The sequence below is a fragment of the Lissotriton vulgaris genome, chromosome 1_1 (genome assembly GCF_964263255.1).
Source record: "Lissotriton vulgaris chromosome 1_1, aLisVul1.2, whole genome shotgun sequence".
In the NCBI taxonomy this organism is placed as follows: Eukaryota; Metazoa; Chordata; class Amphibia; order Caudata; family Salamandridae; genus Lissotriton; species Lissotriton vulgaris.
The window spans coordinates 781019956-781035268 of NC_141685.1; the positions used below are offsets into that span (position 1 = coordinate 781019956).

The 15313-nt window shown below is 45.8% G+C and overlaps 1 protein-coding gene across 1 annotated transcript in view; it reads left to right on the top strand.

The window, feature by feature from the left end:
- The window catches only part of PLA2G4A (phospholipase A2 group IVA), an 869302-nt gene that overhangs the window by 661938 nt on the left and 192051 nt on the right, over positions 1 to 15313 (top strand). The window contains exon 14 of the mRNA XM_086956164.1: positions 4128 to 4370. Within this exon, the coding sequence (XP_086812290.1) occupies positions 4128 to 4370 (243 nt within the window). The remainder of the gene's footprint in view (positions 1 to 4127; positions 4371 to 15313) is intronic.

The window sequence follows — 15313 nt, forward strand, 5'->3', positions numbered from 1 at the left end:
TAATCTCCTTACTGAGGTGCTTACACATGGGGCTTCCACTTCCGAACCCCTTTTGCCCTTTAATGAGGCACTTGTATGTATGTAACTGAGCTCATAAAGCGCCTAGTTACACTTAGCAGTGTGTCCCCGCGCTGTACCGCTGAGCAACCCATCCTGGCCTGTTCCTGTATGGTGCCCACTCTTGGGCACCCTAAGGTGAAGCCAGGCATCCTTAGCAATTAGGACTGGTGTGGAGATTAAGCAAGCTATTGCCCAGAGTTGCAGAGTGGGACCCATGATTAGAGTAGGCACTGTGGCGAGAATTATCGGGTCCGTGGACATTGAGCCCAAGGCCCTGCCGCAACGGGAATTGAACCCTGGTCCCGGGTCAGATCTCTGCATCAGGGTCTGCCGCTCTAACCAGTGAGCCGCACTTCTCCACGGACGTCCTTCTAGGTACAAGGTCCAAACCTAGCACGGGGGTCCTGTGAATACGACGATTGCACGCCACCATCACCCAGTTCCAGGCGACCCAAAATTCGTCAGACAACACCCCACCCCAGAGAGTTTGGTGGTGCAGGCCTCTTCGTCCCAAGGCGCATTCCCTTCCGCCCCTCCAGATAGAGATCCAAGAGGCTGGATTCATTTGGGAAGAAGTTGTTTTCTTCCTCCAGCCTGGCATTGCGGTTGGTGAATACTGCACGTTTATTGGGCCGTTTCTCCCATTCCCTTTGGGAGACAATTGCGCAAGTGCTGCCACAAGTCCTGGAGGAGGCCCAGGCTGTGATCTCCAAGCTGTCATGCATGGGAGGGATGCAGCAAAATTCACCATATAGTGTGGCCTAGATTGACTGATTCGCTGGGCAGATCGATTTCAATGCCGGTGGCCTTGAGGCTCCACGCCTGGCTTCGTACAACTGACTTCTCAGCCAATGTATAAGCCAATTTGATGGGCATGCCCTTTGCTGAAACCCAGCTTTATGGGGTAAAGGCAGACTCAGCCCTGGTCATGTTCAAAGACTCTTGAGCTACGGCCAGATCCTTGGGCCTCTCCTCCACCCCTTGTGGCCAGTCTTCATTTTGTGGCAATGGAAGGGGTTCCAGCCGAGTCAGCCACATCCCAACCGCCGTCCCATGCAGACTGCCCAAGCCTTGCGAGGAAAAGGACGCAGTTCCTTCGATATCTGAATGGAGGCCAGAAGTTAGCGACCGCACTGCCCTCAGTAGCGACAGTCTCCAAGCACTCATAGGCTGATTCTGAGGGATCACACTACTCCAGTTGGTGGGAGAAGTTGTCGTCATCTCCCCCACTGGAGATCCATAACATCAGACAAGTGGGTCTTGCAGATAGTCCAGGATGGCTATTCCCTACCTTTTCTTTCTTTTCCTCCTCCTATTCTGCCAAATCGAGAATGCTAACGGAGGATCATTTAAAGTTGCTCCAGGAGGAAGTTACAGCTCTCTTGGCCAAGGAAACTATAGAAAGGATCCCAGTTTCAGAAGTAGTCGGTGGCTGTTATTCCTGCTACTTTCTGATTCCAAAGAAGAACAAGGGGTTATGATACATTTTAGATCTTCGGACCATCAATCTCTTCCTCAAAAAGGAGAAATTCAAAATGCTCACTCTGGCTCAGGTCTTGTCTGCCCTAGACCAAGAGGACTGGATGGTAGCGTTGGACCTGCAGGGTGCGTTTTTTCATATTCCCATCCTGCCAGGCCACAGGCATTACCTGTGGTTCAAGGTAGGTTGTGAGCATTTTCATTTTACCGTGCCCCCTTCTGCCTTATCAGCGCCCCTCAGGTGTTCACCAAGGTGATGGCAGTGGTCGCAGCTCATCTGCGCAGGTTAGAGTTATCAGTCTTCCCCCAAACTCGACGACTGGTTGTTAAAGGTGTCATTGCCCCATGCTGTCGTCTCCCACCTTCAGACTACAGTGACCCTTCTGTATTCGCTGGGGTTTTCTATAAACGTGCCAAAGTCACACCTGCCTCCATCTTAGACTCTCCCTTTCATCTGAGCTGCTCTAGACACAGTGCAGTTTCAGGATTATCCTCACGAGCATCGAGTCCTGGATATTCAGGCTATGATTCTGATATTTCAGCATGTATCCTGGATTTCGGTGAGACTGATTCTGAGGCTGTTGGGCCTCATGGCCTCCTACATCCTGTTGGTAAGACACGTCACATGGCGTATGCAGGCTCTACATTGGGACTTGAAGTTCTAATGGGCACAGCATCTGGGAAATCTCGTCGATGTGGTTCAGATCTCAGAAGGAACTGCAAAGGATCTGCTGTGGGGGTTAACAAATGCGATTGGGTCAACGGCAGACCCCTCCCTTCCCCAACCAGATCTCGCAGTCATGATAGATGCGCCACTTCTGGGAAGGGGTGACCACCCTGGGAGAGTTGGAGATCAGGGGACACTGGTCTCTGGCGGGTTACACATACATGTGTTGGATCTCACAGGGATTCGGTTGGAATTGAAAGCATTTCTTTCCTCTGTCAAGGGAAAGTTAGTGCTGGTGATTACACCACCGCCATGTGGTATTGCAACAAGCAGGGCGAGGTGGGGTGGCGTCGGGTCGTGGACCCTTTGTCGAGAGGCCCTGCATCTCTGGACATGGCTGGAACAGTAGGGCATCACCCTGGTGGTTCAACACCTGGCGGGTTCTCTGAATGCCAGGGCAGACCAACTCAGCCTCAAGTCGGAGGTGGCGCAAGGTCTATTACAGCAGTGGGGAGAACGGTGGTTAGATTTTTTTTGCCTCTGAAGAGAATGTGCAGTGTCAGCGGTACACGCACTGTAGTTTCGTAGGCGGCTATCGCTCAGCGACACTTTTCGTTGCAAATGGCGCTCAGGCCTATATGTGCTCCCTGTGAGCCTTTGTACAATTGTCCCCTTTTGACCATCAAAACAGCTTTCTTAGGGGCGATTACATCTGCCTGGAGGTTGAGTGAGTTGCAAGCATTATCTTGCGTGCCTCTTTATCTTATATCCTTTCCGGACAAGGTGGTGCTTCGCACCAGTGCATCCTTTTTTGTCAAAGGCAGTGACCCCTTTCCATCTGGGTGAGTCCTTTACTTTGCCCACCTTCTTTGCTCCCCCGCATCCCTCTAAGCAAGAGGAGCGTCTCCATCCACTGGACCCAAAAAGAGTGTTGTGGTTCTACCTTGACCGCACAAAAGAGTTCCAGGTGAATAAACAACTCTTTGTGGGGTACATGGGGGCAAAGAAGGGAAGGGAAGGGCAGTGCAGAAAATGACCATCTTTCGCTGGGTCATTCTCTGCATGAAGATTTGTTATTCCTTGGCAAAGAAGCAGCCCCCTAAGGGATTGAGAGCCCATTCCACCAGGGGAAAGGCTGTGACCACAGCCTTGGCTTGGGGTGTCCCAGTCCAAGTCATCTGTCAGGCAGCAATGTGGGCATCTTTGCACATATTCGCAAAACATTACTGCCTTGATGGGAAGTGCGCAGGGACTGACATTTTGCCCATTCAGTCCTGCAAGACTTTTTAGTATAATATGTGAGTCTATCACCCACTGCTGGGATGGTATGGCTTTGGTATCTGATTCAAAGGTAAGGAATCTGCAGCTAGAAGTCTTCAACAGATGAACAAGTTACTTCCCTATGGTAACCCATTATCGGTTAGAGACTATCTAGCTGCAGATTCCTTCTAGACCCACCCATGCCTTCCCGCTCAGCGGACTGATATTGTAGGGCTAGGGTTGTTCCCCCTTTTCAGGGCCCTAGTTTTGCACACAACTACGTCAGTTACTTCGTGGCTCTGCACTTCTTAAGTGGAAAAAACTAAAAGTACTGACGACCAAGCGCTGGGTGGCGCCTATTTATGCACTGCGATGTCATAACTGACTCAAACTACGCCGCCGTCACGCGGAGCTGAATGGAGCCACCTGATGTTGTGCGCTGAGGGTATTGTTCAGCAAAGGCTTCCGAATCCAGCCTGACGTCTGGGAAACTCAAAGGTAAGGCATCTGCAGCTAGATTGAGCCTCTTACAGATAATGCGTTACCGAAGTTAAGTAACTTTTTCGTTTAGCACATACTGGTTTGATTGGTCATAAATTAAGTTTTATTATTTCTTGGTGTTATCTGAAATGCTTTTATTGACATTAGATTTCTCACACAGGTACTGAGAACACAGAGGCTGAGGAAGAATTCCGTAGACACAATCAAGAAAGTTTTGTCCAACGCATGGTTATGGCAGTAATGAGTGACACTGCGCTATTCAACACCCGTGAGGGTCGGGCAGGCAAAGTACACAACTTTATGCTTGGCCTGAACCTCAACACCACCTACCCGCTGTCCCCCATGGTGGGCTACACAACCCAAGACTCTGTTGAAGAGGATGAACTGGATGCAGCTGTTGCAGGTGGGTGCATTTGCAGACAGACGTGTTAACTGCTTATTGATGGTCATAAGTCTTTATAAATGGTATAACATGTGAAAGAGACTACAGTGAAATTGTTGGCATGATGCATTGAGGCGGTAGTTTGTTGTCAGTTTTCTTGGTCTGTTCCATCATTGTACCTTGGAAGTTGTTGGTCAAGAGGATGGTGCCCAACATAGCTTCTGTGTTCACTAAAGTTTCTGGTTTTCTAAAAATGTTCTCTGTATTTCTTCCATTAGCATTGGGGTCTTAAAGTGGGTGAGTACTACTGGAGATGTATTCCCTTCATAATATCCCTCCCCAGCCACATTGTTTTCGTTCTTTGGGCCACACACGTTCACCTTGCCTGTAGTATCTACTAAGCAATTAGTGGGAAAGATGCCTTCCAGAGGAATTAGAGGGCCCTCTGATCACAAGATGTTGTGTTATATTTTTTTTAATTGTAGCACTTGTATAACACTGCATAGCTCTGGTGTGGACCTGGTCTAGGAGAGCCCTTATATCTGTCATGTATGAGAGTTGAGACATTGTCAGTCCTTGCAGCTCCTTAAATCCAAGATACAGTTGATCCATTGACACATGTTCAATTTTGGAAAACAAGTGTCCATGGTCTGTTTTGGTAACAGATTACAGTGTAGCAAAGTTGTTACTGGATTTTTTCATCCGTTTTCTATTATTGAATTGTTCGGTCTGAAAAGGTGTGTAACCTACTCCATTACATGGTTATTTTAAGATCACTATTCCACTGTGTAGTTTTTATGAACATTGTTATTTAAGTGTTGCATTCACATTCCTCACCTCCTTTGTAGAGTTAAGTAAGGGTACTGTGGCCTGTTTTTACAGTCTCTTTATTAAGGTTTATATGAGCAAAGTATACATGTAGCCAACTCTCATTATACCAATAAATCTAAAAATTCAGTATTTGGAAATCACTTCAACCCTTTCTAGAATCATTGTGCCATCTGCCTTCAGTGTTTGCCCTTGTAATGGATGTGATGGTATGGAATCAAAAAAAGGTTAGACTATAACCTTTAGTGCAGGGAACCCCCAAACGTTTGTAAGCAATGACCAGCATTTGTATTGTCGTGTAGTTCCTAAAAATACATGGGATCTGCGCGTTTGTTGGACAATGTAAACTAAGGGATTGGTATCTAGACCGATTCCGGACACCCCCACAGGATCTGTCAGCCTAAAGACCAGCCAGCTCACAGTGCCACTATAAGCCCCCGAACCCTACCAAGGAGCGAATAGTTTCTGGCAACCATTGAATATGACAACCCGTAACCCTTCACAGATCGTGGAAACAGTACAGTGCTTTTCACTCAGTCAATGGTGCTCACTTAGTTTCAGAGAGATGCACAGAGTAAACGTTGGGGACATTGTTAATAAGTATTTATTGATCCAGCATCATTCTAGTATAAAACATGTTTGCTGCGACAATCAATAGACAGAAGCCAATGTAAATAATTACAAGCACCAACAGAGTAAATAGAAGTTAGAATTCTACTGTGGTGCTAAAAAAGTGAATATATGCAGACATATAAACATGAGTCATCAAGCGTACTCCTATGATGCGAACCCGACCTAAGTGTACCTAGTATGTATGTGGGTGTGAAGCCAAGAATCCCCTAGGAAAGAGCCAACTCCATTACCTGATGGGAGAAAATGAAAAACCCCGTCTTGGTCACGAGTTGGACACCCTGCAAGGGATGTCAAACCGCTGTGTGTTGAAGCTACAGCGTGCAGGGACCTCCGTGTCGTCTTGTGGAAGCGTCTCCTCTGGTTACCTTGTGAAGGTGCATTTCTTTTATACCAAAAAGGTAGTCTCAGGTTTTACCACCAACGATATGTTGGGAGTACGATCATGTAGATAAGCCTAAATCAATAATTGCAATTATGCAAGTAGCCCTGTCGGAGGAAGGTAGCAATGACTTGGTACAGAGTATGTTAATCCTGTTATATATGTCATTTACAGCGGATTTTACCAAGAATCCTCATACATATTAAATGAAAATAGTTTCTAGGAAACCAATCAACATTTATTCAGCACGTTAGAAGCGTTATGCAGGGCAAGGTAGTGCAAATGTAGTGTAAATGTAGTGTAAAAGGTTGATTTGCTACTTAAGCCTAGGTTAGGGAACATAACAGTATTCCATTTGAAAAGGCGAGCAGTTTCTTACCACAACAGAATGTATTGACATTGCAAGAATTGGCAAACATACTCTTAACAGGATTGAAGGAACAGGGAGCTTGTGTTGGTTCTCACTCAAGGAAGGTTGTAAAAATGTGTGGACATCGGGCATTTTAAATTCTGTAAGAAAGAAACCTTCATCATAACGTGGAAGTATTCAAATACCATATTACAACAAGGTTTTAGGGTTCTCCACCCTGATACTTTGTGAAATTTAATGGCACATTGTATTTGTAATACATGAGGACTGTAACATAGGCCAGAACGCATACGGGGTTAAAAAGCAGCTTGCTGGAGAGCTAGGTTATTGTGCATTTCAAAACACATTAATGAATAACATTGGTCAAAACCTTAGAGTATTTATAAACCTCATTTACAGGGAGTTTAGGGATTGATTCTCCAAAGCATTTAGATCAATTGTATTGGCAAATGCTACATTAATAATCATTCTAAGCCAGTACCTTTGTTCTAAACTGTTTAGGATGTAACAGCACCCATGCATGGAATATGAATAGTTTATAAGCGAATAGTAATTAAAAATAATTACATTCAATTGTATTCAGAATTAAAATTCAAAAGGGTTGACGCCGCTAAGGCCTTTGATCAGGTACACTGGCCTTATCTTTGGGAGACTTTAAGAACCTTTGGATTACCTAAGAATCTAATAAAAGCTGTTAAGTTATTATACAGTGCACCTATAGCTAGAGTCTTAGTCAACGGGGAGCTAACAGATTGGTTTAACATTATGCGAGGAACTAGACAGGGATGACCGTTGTCCCCCTCTTATTTAACATCTATATTGAACCTTTTGCAGCCCCAATCAGACAAGATACCTCTATTCTTCTTTTTAGATATAAAGACCTCGAGGTCAAATTAGCTTTATATGCAGACGTTCTTATTCTGTATACCCTTAATCCTAAGGATGCTATCCTCAGTTTGATGACTAAGGCAGAAGTATTTGGGAAGGTTTCGGGCTATAGTGTAAATAGAGATAAAACCGAAATTATGGAGTGGAACCAACCTTCTCAGACCCCTGGGATAAAAAAAACAAATGAGATATCTTGGTATTATAATCACCCAGAAGTTACTTAATGTCCCCATGGTCAATTGGAGGAGGATTAGTCAAGAGGTAGGGAAATTATTGATCAGATGGGCAAATCTCCCTCTTAATTTATATGGAAGGGTCAATCTGATCAAAATGATCATACTTCCAAAAGTCACCTTCCTTTTTAATACTATACCCCTCCCATTTGACAAGGGCGAAGTAGAAAAATAACAGGGTAAGATTGGCAGTTTTATTTGGGCCTCGAAGGGTTCCCGTATATCTTGAAAAAGGCTAAGGAGAAAGCTGGAGAAGGGGGGATTGGCTCTTCTGGATTTCTGGCTATATGTACATGTTTTCCATTTTAAGAACAATTGGATGATCTTAAATAGACCAGATGATTCCACATTTGGTATCTTATATGGGGCAATGCTCAGCGATCTTGGGGATGAACAAGGGCAGTTTCTTTTTAAGTTTGGGGACCCAACATTTTTTTAAAAATTGAAGATCTTATTGCAGGCAGTAAAGAATTGGGTTTATATTCGGAAAAAACTTGGAATATCTTACTATTCGGATCATGCTCCAATCTGGGATTCCCCGGGCACCCCTGCTTGTTTAGAGGATATGCTTAGTTTACCATTAAAGCAAGTGGGTATCTCACAATGGGGAGAACTGAGAATAGGTACAGATCTGGTTTCTTGGGAAACTTTGACATCATGCACTTGGGGACAACTAACCAGATTTAAATGTTATCAACTCTCTGCTTGGTGGGATAGGCAAAATTGGGTGGAACAGATGGATGACTCTTGGTTAATACAGGTAATGAAACTTGGCGGTATTAAAATAGAAATTGATTTGTGGTATTGAAGCCTTTTTGAAGCGGAAGATGATATAGATAAGGATATTCAAAAGATTTGGAGTGATGATATCCCTAATATTAACCTGAGTAAGGCTTAGATGGCCTCATTTGCACTGCTTCGAGAGATAGTCAAGCCTGCCTTTTTAAACCGAAATCACCTTTTTACCGTATATTCAGTATATTGTTCCCCAGAAAAACTAACAAAAGTTACCGTAACTCAGTATTTTTGTTCAAGATGCCAAGATCCCCTAGTAGATGGCTACCATATGTTTTTAACTTGCCCAGAGATTACTAAATATTGGTCGGACCTATGTGAATTTTTGTCGGACGTAATTGGAATTCAGATACAAGTAACCCCCTTACTTATATTCTTCGGAATAGGCCAAGTTAATATTATTTCTTTAAACAAGAGAGTTGCAAGATTAATATTTTATTGGGAAGACGAGAGATTTGTAGAGTTTGGACATCGGCAAGTCCACCCCTTTTCTCTGAGTGTAAAAACAATATCATACATATTAGCCAATAGGACATGGCATGTGATCCAAGAAGTCGGAAGAAAGTTTGGGCTATGTTGATAGATTGGTGTCAGAGGAATGGGGTCCAATGATTAAGCAATAGATAGTTTTTGGTCCGGGCCCCCTTCTTCAGTATGTGATGTTTGAGAAGGGTTGGAGTGGAATCAGCTAGATTTCTTGTGTGGAACGACTCTATTCCCGTCCGGCTCTTGCTAAGGGAAAGGGAATATTGCCAGCAAGTTAATTGGCAGAATGAGGACCAAAAAAATTTAAATTAAAAGTCAAAAGGAATTTATGGGCATTTCTTTGGTGGGAGAGGGATGTCTGAGACAGCCTAGACGACCTCTTTCAACACGCTTAAATTGCAATAGTGCTCCCATCGTATATTCTCATGCATTTGTTTTGCTAATTTTCACAAAATAATACCTTTTTTATAGCCTTTAGAGTAGTTACTTGAAAAGTATGAATTAACTTGTTCTTGTCTTCAAATATCATTCTTTGTCTCATAGCCTAAAGACTTAATGTCATTTTTAGACTCCAGTAATGTGTGTGTTATTTCACTTTTATTTAAGAAACTACAACCACCGCAAGGAAAATTCTGTTTACTAAAAAGTAAGGACTGTTTATTTTATGCCTCTTGACATCCAGCCAGTTAGTAATAGTGCAGTGTAAACCATTTCTGATTTTACTTTGCTGATACCGTTTTGTTCTAGTCCGTTTGATTCCGTGGGAGAAAAGAAATAGCTGGTGCTCATTAATGCACCGTTTTTTGGTACTCAATACATATGGGCTCATTCTGAGTCCTACAGTAATTTATTTCTTTATTTATTTTTTTGGTGTTCAAACTGCTTTATTGCATAGTTAAGAAGTGACACTGCTGTGTTCGCCCACAACCCGGAGGCTGGCAGCTACATTGCAAAAAAAACGACATGAAACGGGAGCAGACAGAGAAATACACAGCCCTGATACCGGCATCCCGGAGGCCCGGTGGCGACAAATCGTAGCAGTAAGGGAAGAAAGAAAAAGAGAAAAAAAAGAAAAAAGACGCCTTTTTGGCGCATGTTAGGATTAACTGCAGCAGAACAGGTTTTATATTTTTCTTTTCTATTTCTGATCAACCCCCAACAGTTAACAATAAAAAAAAAGAAGAAAAAAAAGGAAGAGGTCATATACACGTGCCTAGGTGAAAAAGAAGTTTCAGATCTTTACAGTTGCTCATGGAATAATGATCATAGGTTGCTGTATTGCACTGTGGTAGTGGTCTCGGCGTCAGTTGGTCATGTATAGAAATAGGGTAATGGCCGCGTGTCGTATCTCGAGGAAGTAGTAGAATACGGAGATGTGGGACTGTGATGTGTATTGGATGGAGGAGTAGCATCTACCCACGGTAAGTGTCATGTCAGCATCAGCAGTGTGGCCAGGAGGAGGCATGCGTACGATCGGGGATTCAGCATATGCATGCATAGGCACAAGCGCTTCATAGTCGCTGGGACCGGCAGCCCGATCAGTCACCCCCCTGTTGTTGGTCCAGGGCCACATCGTCGGCCTCCTGAGCAAGCAGGTAGGAGACCAGTGGCTCCCAGATGTCTTTAGGCCTGCTTGGGAGCGGCAACAACTCTCAATAAGTGATGTGCTGGACCTGACAATAAGTCATATCCGAAAGCCAGTCCTTAAACTTCGGTGCCCTGCCTCGGCCCCAGCGACATGCCACACGTCGCTTAGCCAAGAGCAGAGCAGTATCAATGAATTTCCTGCTGGATTTTGGAAATTGTGGTGTATGTCCCAGCAGTGTGAGTAGCGGCTCCGCCTCAATAGTCACCTTGGTCATCGTCGTGAGAGCATCGGTCACCTGCTGCCAATACGCCCGAACAGCCGGGCATTCCCAGGCAAGGTGCAAGAAGCCCGCATGGTCTGCGCGACAGCGCTAGCATTTGTCGGTATCAGCCAGCCGGAACCTGAATTTTTTTGCCGGAGTGTAATATAGCTGCTGAAGGAACTTATAGTGAATCATCTTGAGTCTGCTACTGGCTGATATCCTAGCTGTGAGGGTGCAGCAATATTGCCAATGTTCATCATTGAGCGTAGTAAACAGATCCGCACTCCAGGATGCCTTAGCACCCGTCTCAGGAGGGTCAATGTCTGACCGAATGCGGCGATAAAGGCCAGAGACCAAATGCGCCCCGGTCTGCGAGCTGAGCAGAAAGTGCAACGGACATAGAAGCTCTGGTTCGTTAGGGTAATCAGTTAGGATATCTTTCATCCCTTGCCGGAGGCGAAGGTAGTAAAATACATCGAGTGGGGAGCGGTCGTGAGTAGCAAAGAGTACGTCCATGGATTTGAAAACTTTATTCACGCACAGATCCCCCCAGGAGACGACATGTAGCCATTCACAAAGCATCCGGAAGCCTCGTTCTTGCAGCAGTGCGAGTGAGGGGTGGTATGTCAGGGGAGAAGGGGGGAGTAAGGTAAAGAGCAGGAAAGCCTCTTAGCTAGGCGGCGCCATGCATCCAAGGTGCAAGAGACTGACGTGGTCGGAGTCTGGATATCCGACTCCGGACAATGGATGAGCCCATTTAGCGGTATGGGGTGCACTATCCAGTCCTCTACCGCGAGCTGTGGCATAAATGGCGTGGGGACCATCCAGTGAAATGCGTAGTGGGCCTGCGCGCAAAGGTAGTAGGCTTCAAAGTCGGGGACGTCAAAGCCTCCAGCTTCGTAGGGTAATATGAGCGTAGACCATTTCAGCCGTGGGGCCTTGCCCCCCCAGAACAGGCGACAGAGCTCCGACTTTAGGGTTTTGAAGAAAAAGGCACCCGGATAATACGGGATGTTGAGAAAGAGGTAGAGGAAGCGGGGCAACACTACCATCTTGATAAGGGAAGCCCTACCGGCCATGGAGAGCGGTAATGCAACCCAGCGGTCCACCGTGGCTGTAATGGTGGTGATCGCTACCCCGTAGTTGGAGCGAATTGTCTCCTCCCGATCCCGCGAGATTTGTATGCCCAGATAACGAAGATCTGATCGACACCACTCTAGTGGGTAGTCGAGGGGAAAGTCGGCTACCGAGTCGGTAAGGGGGAAGAACTGCGACTTGGACCAATTTATGTGTACCCCGGACATGCCCCCAAAGGCCACAAATTCTCTCAATAAAGGGTTGAGGTGAAGGTGAGGGTCCTTGACATAATGCGTAATGTCGTCCGCGTAAAGGGACACATCTATTTGGCGTTGTAGGCACAGTACGGCACCCTCCTGGTGTAACTGACGAAGCCTACAAGCCAGAGGCTCTACCGCAATCGCGAAAAGGAGGGGGGACAGAGGACATCCCTGACGCGTACCTCTCGTGATGGCAACTGAGGGGGAGAGGCGGCCATTAATAAGGACCCTCGCCGTCGGCTGTGTATAGAGGAGTCTTATCCAGGAAAGAAAAAGTTTGGGGAAACCCATGCTCGACAGCACCGAAAATAAGTAGGGCCATTCGACCGAGTCGAATGCTTTAGAGGCGTCTAAAAATACCGCAGCCACCGGGAGGTCTGGATGGACCGTGCGGAGAAGTGAAAATAAGGTGCGTAGGTTATGAGAAGTGGAGCGACCGGGGACGAACCCCGACTGATCGGGTAGCACAATCCTGGTCATAAGTAGGGACAGCCTAGTAGCCAGAACCTTGGCTAATATTTTCACGTCGCAGTTAAAGAGAGAAAGAGGACGATAGGAACCACAGGAGCCAGGGTCTTTACCTGGTTTAAGGAGGGAGGTGATAACTACCTCGCGCATAGAGCCTGGAAGAATGCCATCAGCAAGCGATTCCTCATAGACTTCGCGAAGGACTGGGGCCATAATGTCTATATATGTTTTATAGAATTCGGCCGGCAGACTGTCTAGCCCGGGCGCTTTGCCATTCTTAAGGGACATAATGGCTTTCCGAATTTCGTCTAGTTCAGACGGAGCCGCAAGGAAGGCCCTTTCCCCATCGCTGAGCCAACAGAGTGCCACATCGCCCAGGTAGTCAGCATAGGGTACATCTGCCGAAGCGCTGGTGGTGTACAGAGCATGGTAGTGTGAGGTGAAGGTGGCAAGCAGTGCCTCTGAATCCCTGATAGTGTGTCCCTGGTCATCAGTGAGTTCAAGGACGGTGTTGCGCTCACGCGGTGAACGCGTCAACACTGCGAGGGCCCTTCCCGGGCGATCCCCCTCACAATATCGCCGAGCCTGCCAGTGCTTCCCCTTGAACTTCGCCTCCCTATCAGCTTCCTCGGTGTATTTGGTCAGTGTGACCCTAAACTCAGCATGTAATGCTGGGTCATCCTCTGTGACCATTCGAGTCTCCAACGCCCGTAGCTCCCCATGCAGTCTATGGATAGTAAAAACTTTTAGCTATACAATACCCTCTGACAGTGACCTTGAATGCTTCCCAGATATGTTCCACCGGGTCGACTGACCCCTTGTTTCTTGGAAAGAAGTCAGCAATTTCCTCCCCCAGCTCGGACCGAAATAGGCATCCAATAAAGCTGCCGGCAAGTCCTACAGTAATTTAAAAATAGGGGACATGTGTTTTTTGTTTTTGATTTTTGATTCCAAGGTGAGTGAGACTTGCACTCTTACCTAGTTACGGCTTTAGTGCTGGTGGTGCCGAGTGCGACAAACCGCATGACTGCCTCCTCGGATTCTCTCACTACCACTGGACAAAAGTGCCCCCTTATCTCTGCAATCATAAGTTATTGCTAAACACAACAGCCCCACCTGAGGACAGAGCTCCCTTCACAGGTCAGCGTCCAGTGCGACCGCACCAGTCGCACTGCCCTAAAGCCGGCCCTGCTCTTACCTGGTATTTTTTCCCATGAAAATTCTTTCAGGCACAATCTTAAGTAATTTACTAGGAGAAAACAGATTGGTAATAGTGCAAATATTTGGTTTCAATGAGCTGCAAACTGCAACAGCGTGTTCCATTCCAAACTAAGAAACCTGAAAGGGGGCCTTAAGTGTCTGTAGGAAAACTGCAACGCACAGGTTCCTCCATGGCAGTTTTTGTGCCTTGTCAAAATAGTCACTCTCTCAGTGGGGCATAGCATGCTCTCTTGACATGGAGAGCTATGGCAGCCATACCTTCGGATGGCTCATGCCCTCGGCCAGCGCCCAGTCTTTATACGAGGGTCAGCTGGCATTTCTAACACGGTCTGTGATTTTCCAGCCCCATTTTGTTCTTTTCTCTACTTAATCCGTTACACACGTTCTCATTCCTTCCTACTCTCCTCCTGTTTCGTTCTCGTTCGTTTCTCATCCTCAATTGTATCACATTTGTCCAATCTTCCACTCGCCGTGTGCACTATTCTTTTTTTTCTTTTCTTACCGATTTCCCCCCTCTTTTACTCATTTAGTCGTACCCCAGATATACTTTACCACCCTGTCTCACTGTACCCCTACACAGCATTTAAGCTTTATTTCCATTTTCACTTTTCATTCTCTCCGAGTCTCATGCTTTCTTTTCCAGTTCCTGTGCCAGATTGTTCCTCCCTTCATTCACCTCTCGTTATTTTCCACTAAATTCTTTGCCACACTTGTTCTTTCCCTCGAACCCTATCTGCTCTTTTTTTTTTCTTCTTTCTGTTTTGTTGTGTCTCAATATAGGCAGCTCCAGTTGACTCCAAAACAATAGAGGAAGCGTAGAGGTAATGATAGAATCACCCTCCTAACAGATTTATATAAACAAAAGGATTCTATCAATGTGTTACGATGACTATTTTTAATTTTCAATGCATAGTGTGATACTAGGCTCTCTCTTGGATCTGAAAAGACGAGAGCACTATGTGCTTTTTAAAATACCCCTCACACACTAAAAAGTCCTTTAGTGTCATGCTTCATCATGGGGTCTTCCCGTCCCTCTATGGGGCGGGGTGTGCTACGACCTACGGACTACGCGGGAGCACTAGTTTATTGAGACAGAGGCTATGTGTTGGTGCTGTGTAAGTGATGTCAGTGAAGTGTAGGGACCTAAAAATGTGAGTCCAAGTAAAAAAGAAAATTAAAAATTCCCTGGCTAGTAGAAAAAATACATTTTATTCACTTCTCTGGCTGGGAACATTAAGAAGGGGGTTTTGAGGTAGAGCAATTAGCTTGCTACCTGGTCGACATGTTTCGTAGGCAGTCCCCTACTGCCTACTCATCAGGACCTTCTAGTGGTCCCTACTACACAATGCTCGGTTTGTAAAGTGGTAAGCCTACAGTCCTACAAACAGGTAGCAAAAATAGGCTGCCTGTTTGAGCTTCAGGGCATGAGCTGGCCCTAGGTGAAGCGCGATTTAGTTGCCAAAATGTTGTAAAAAA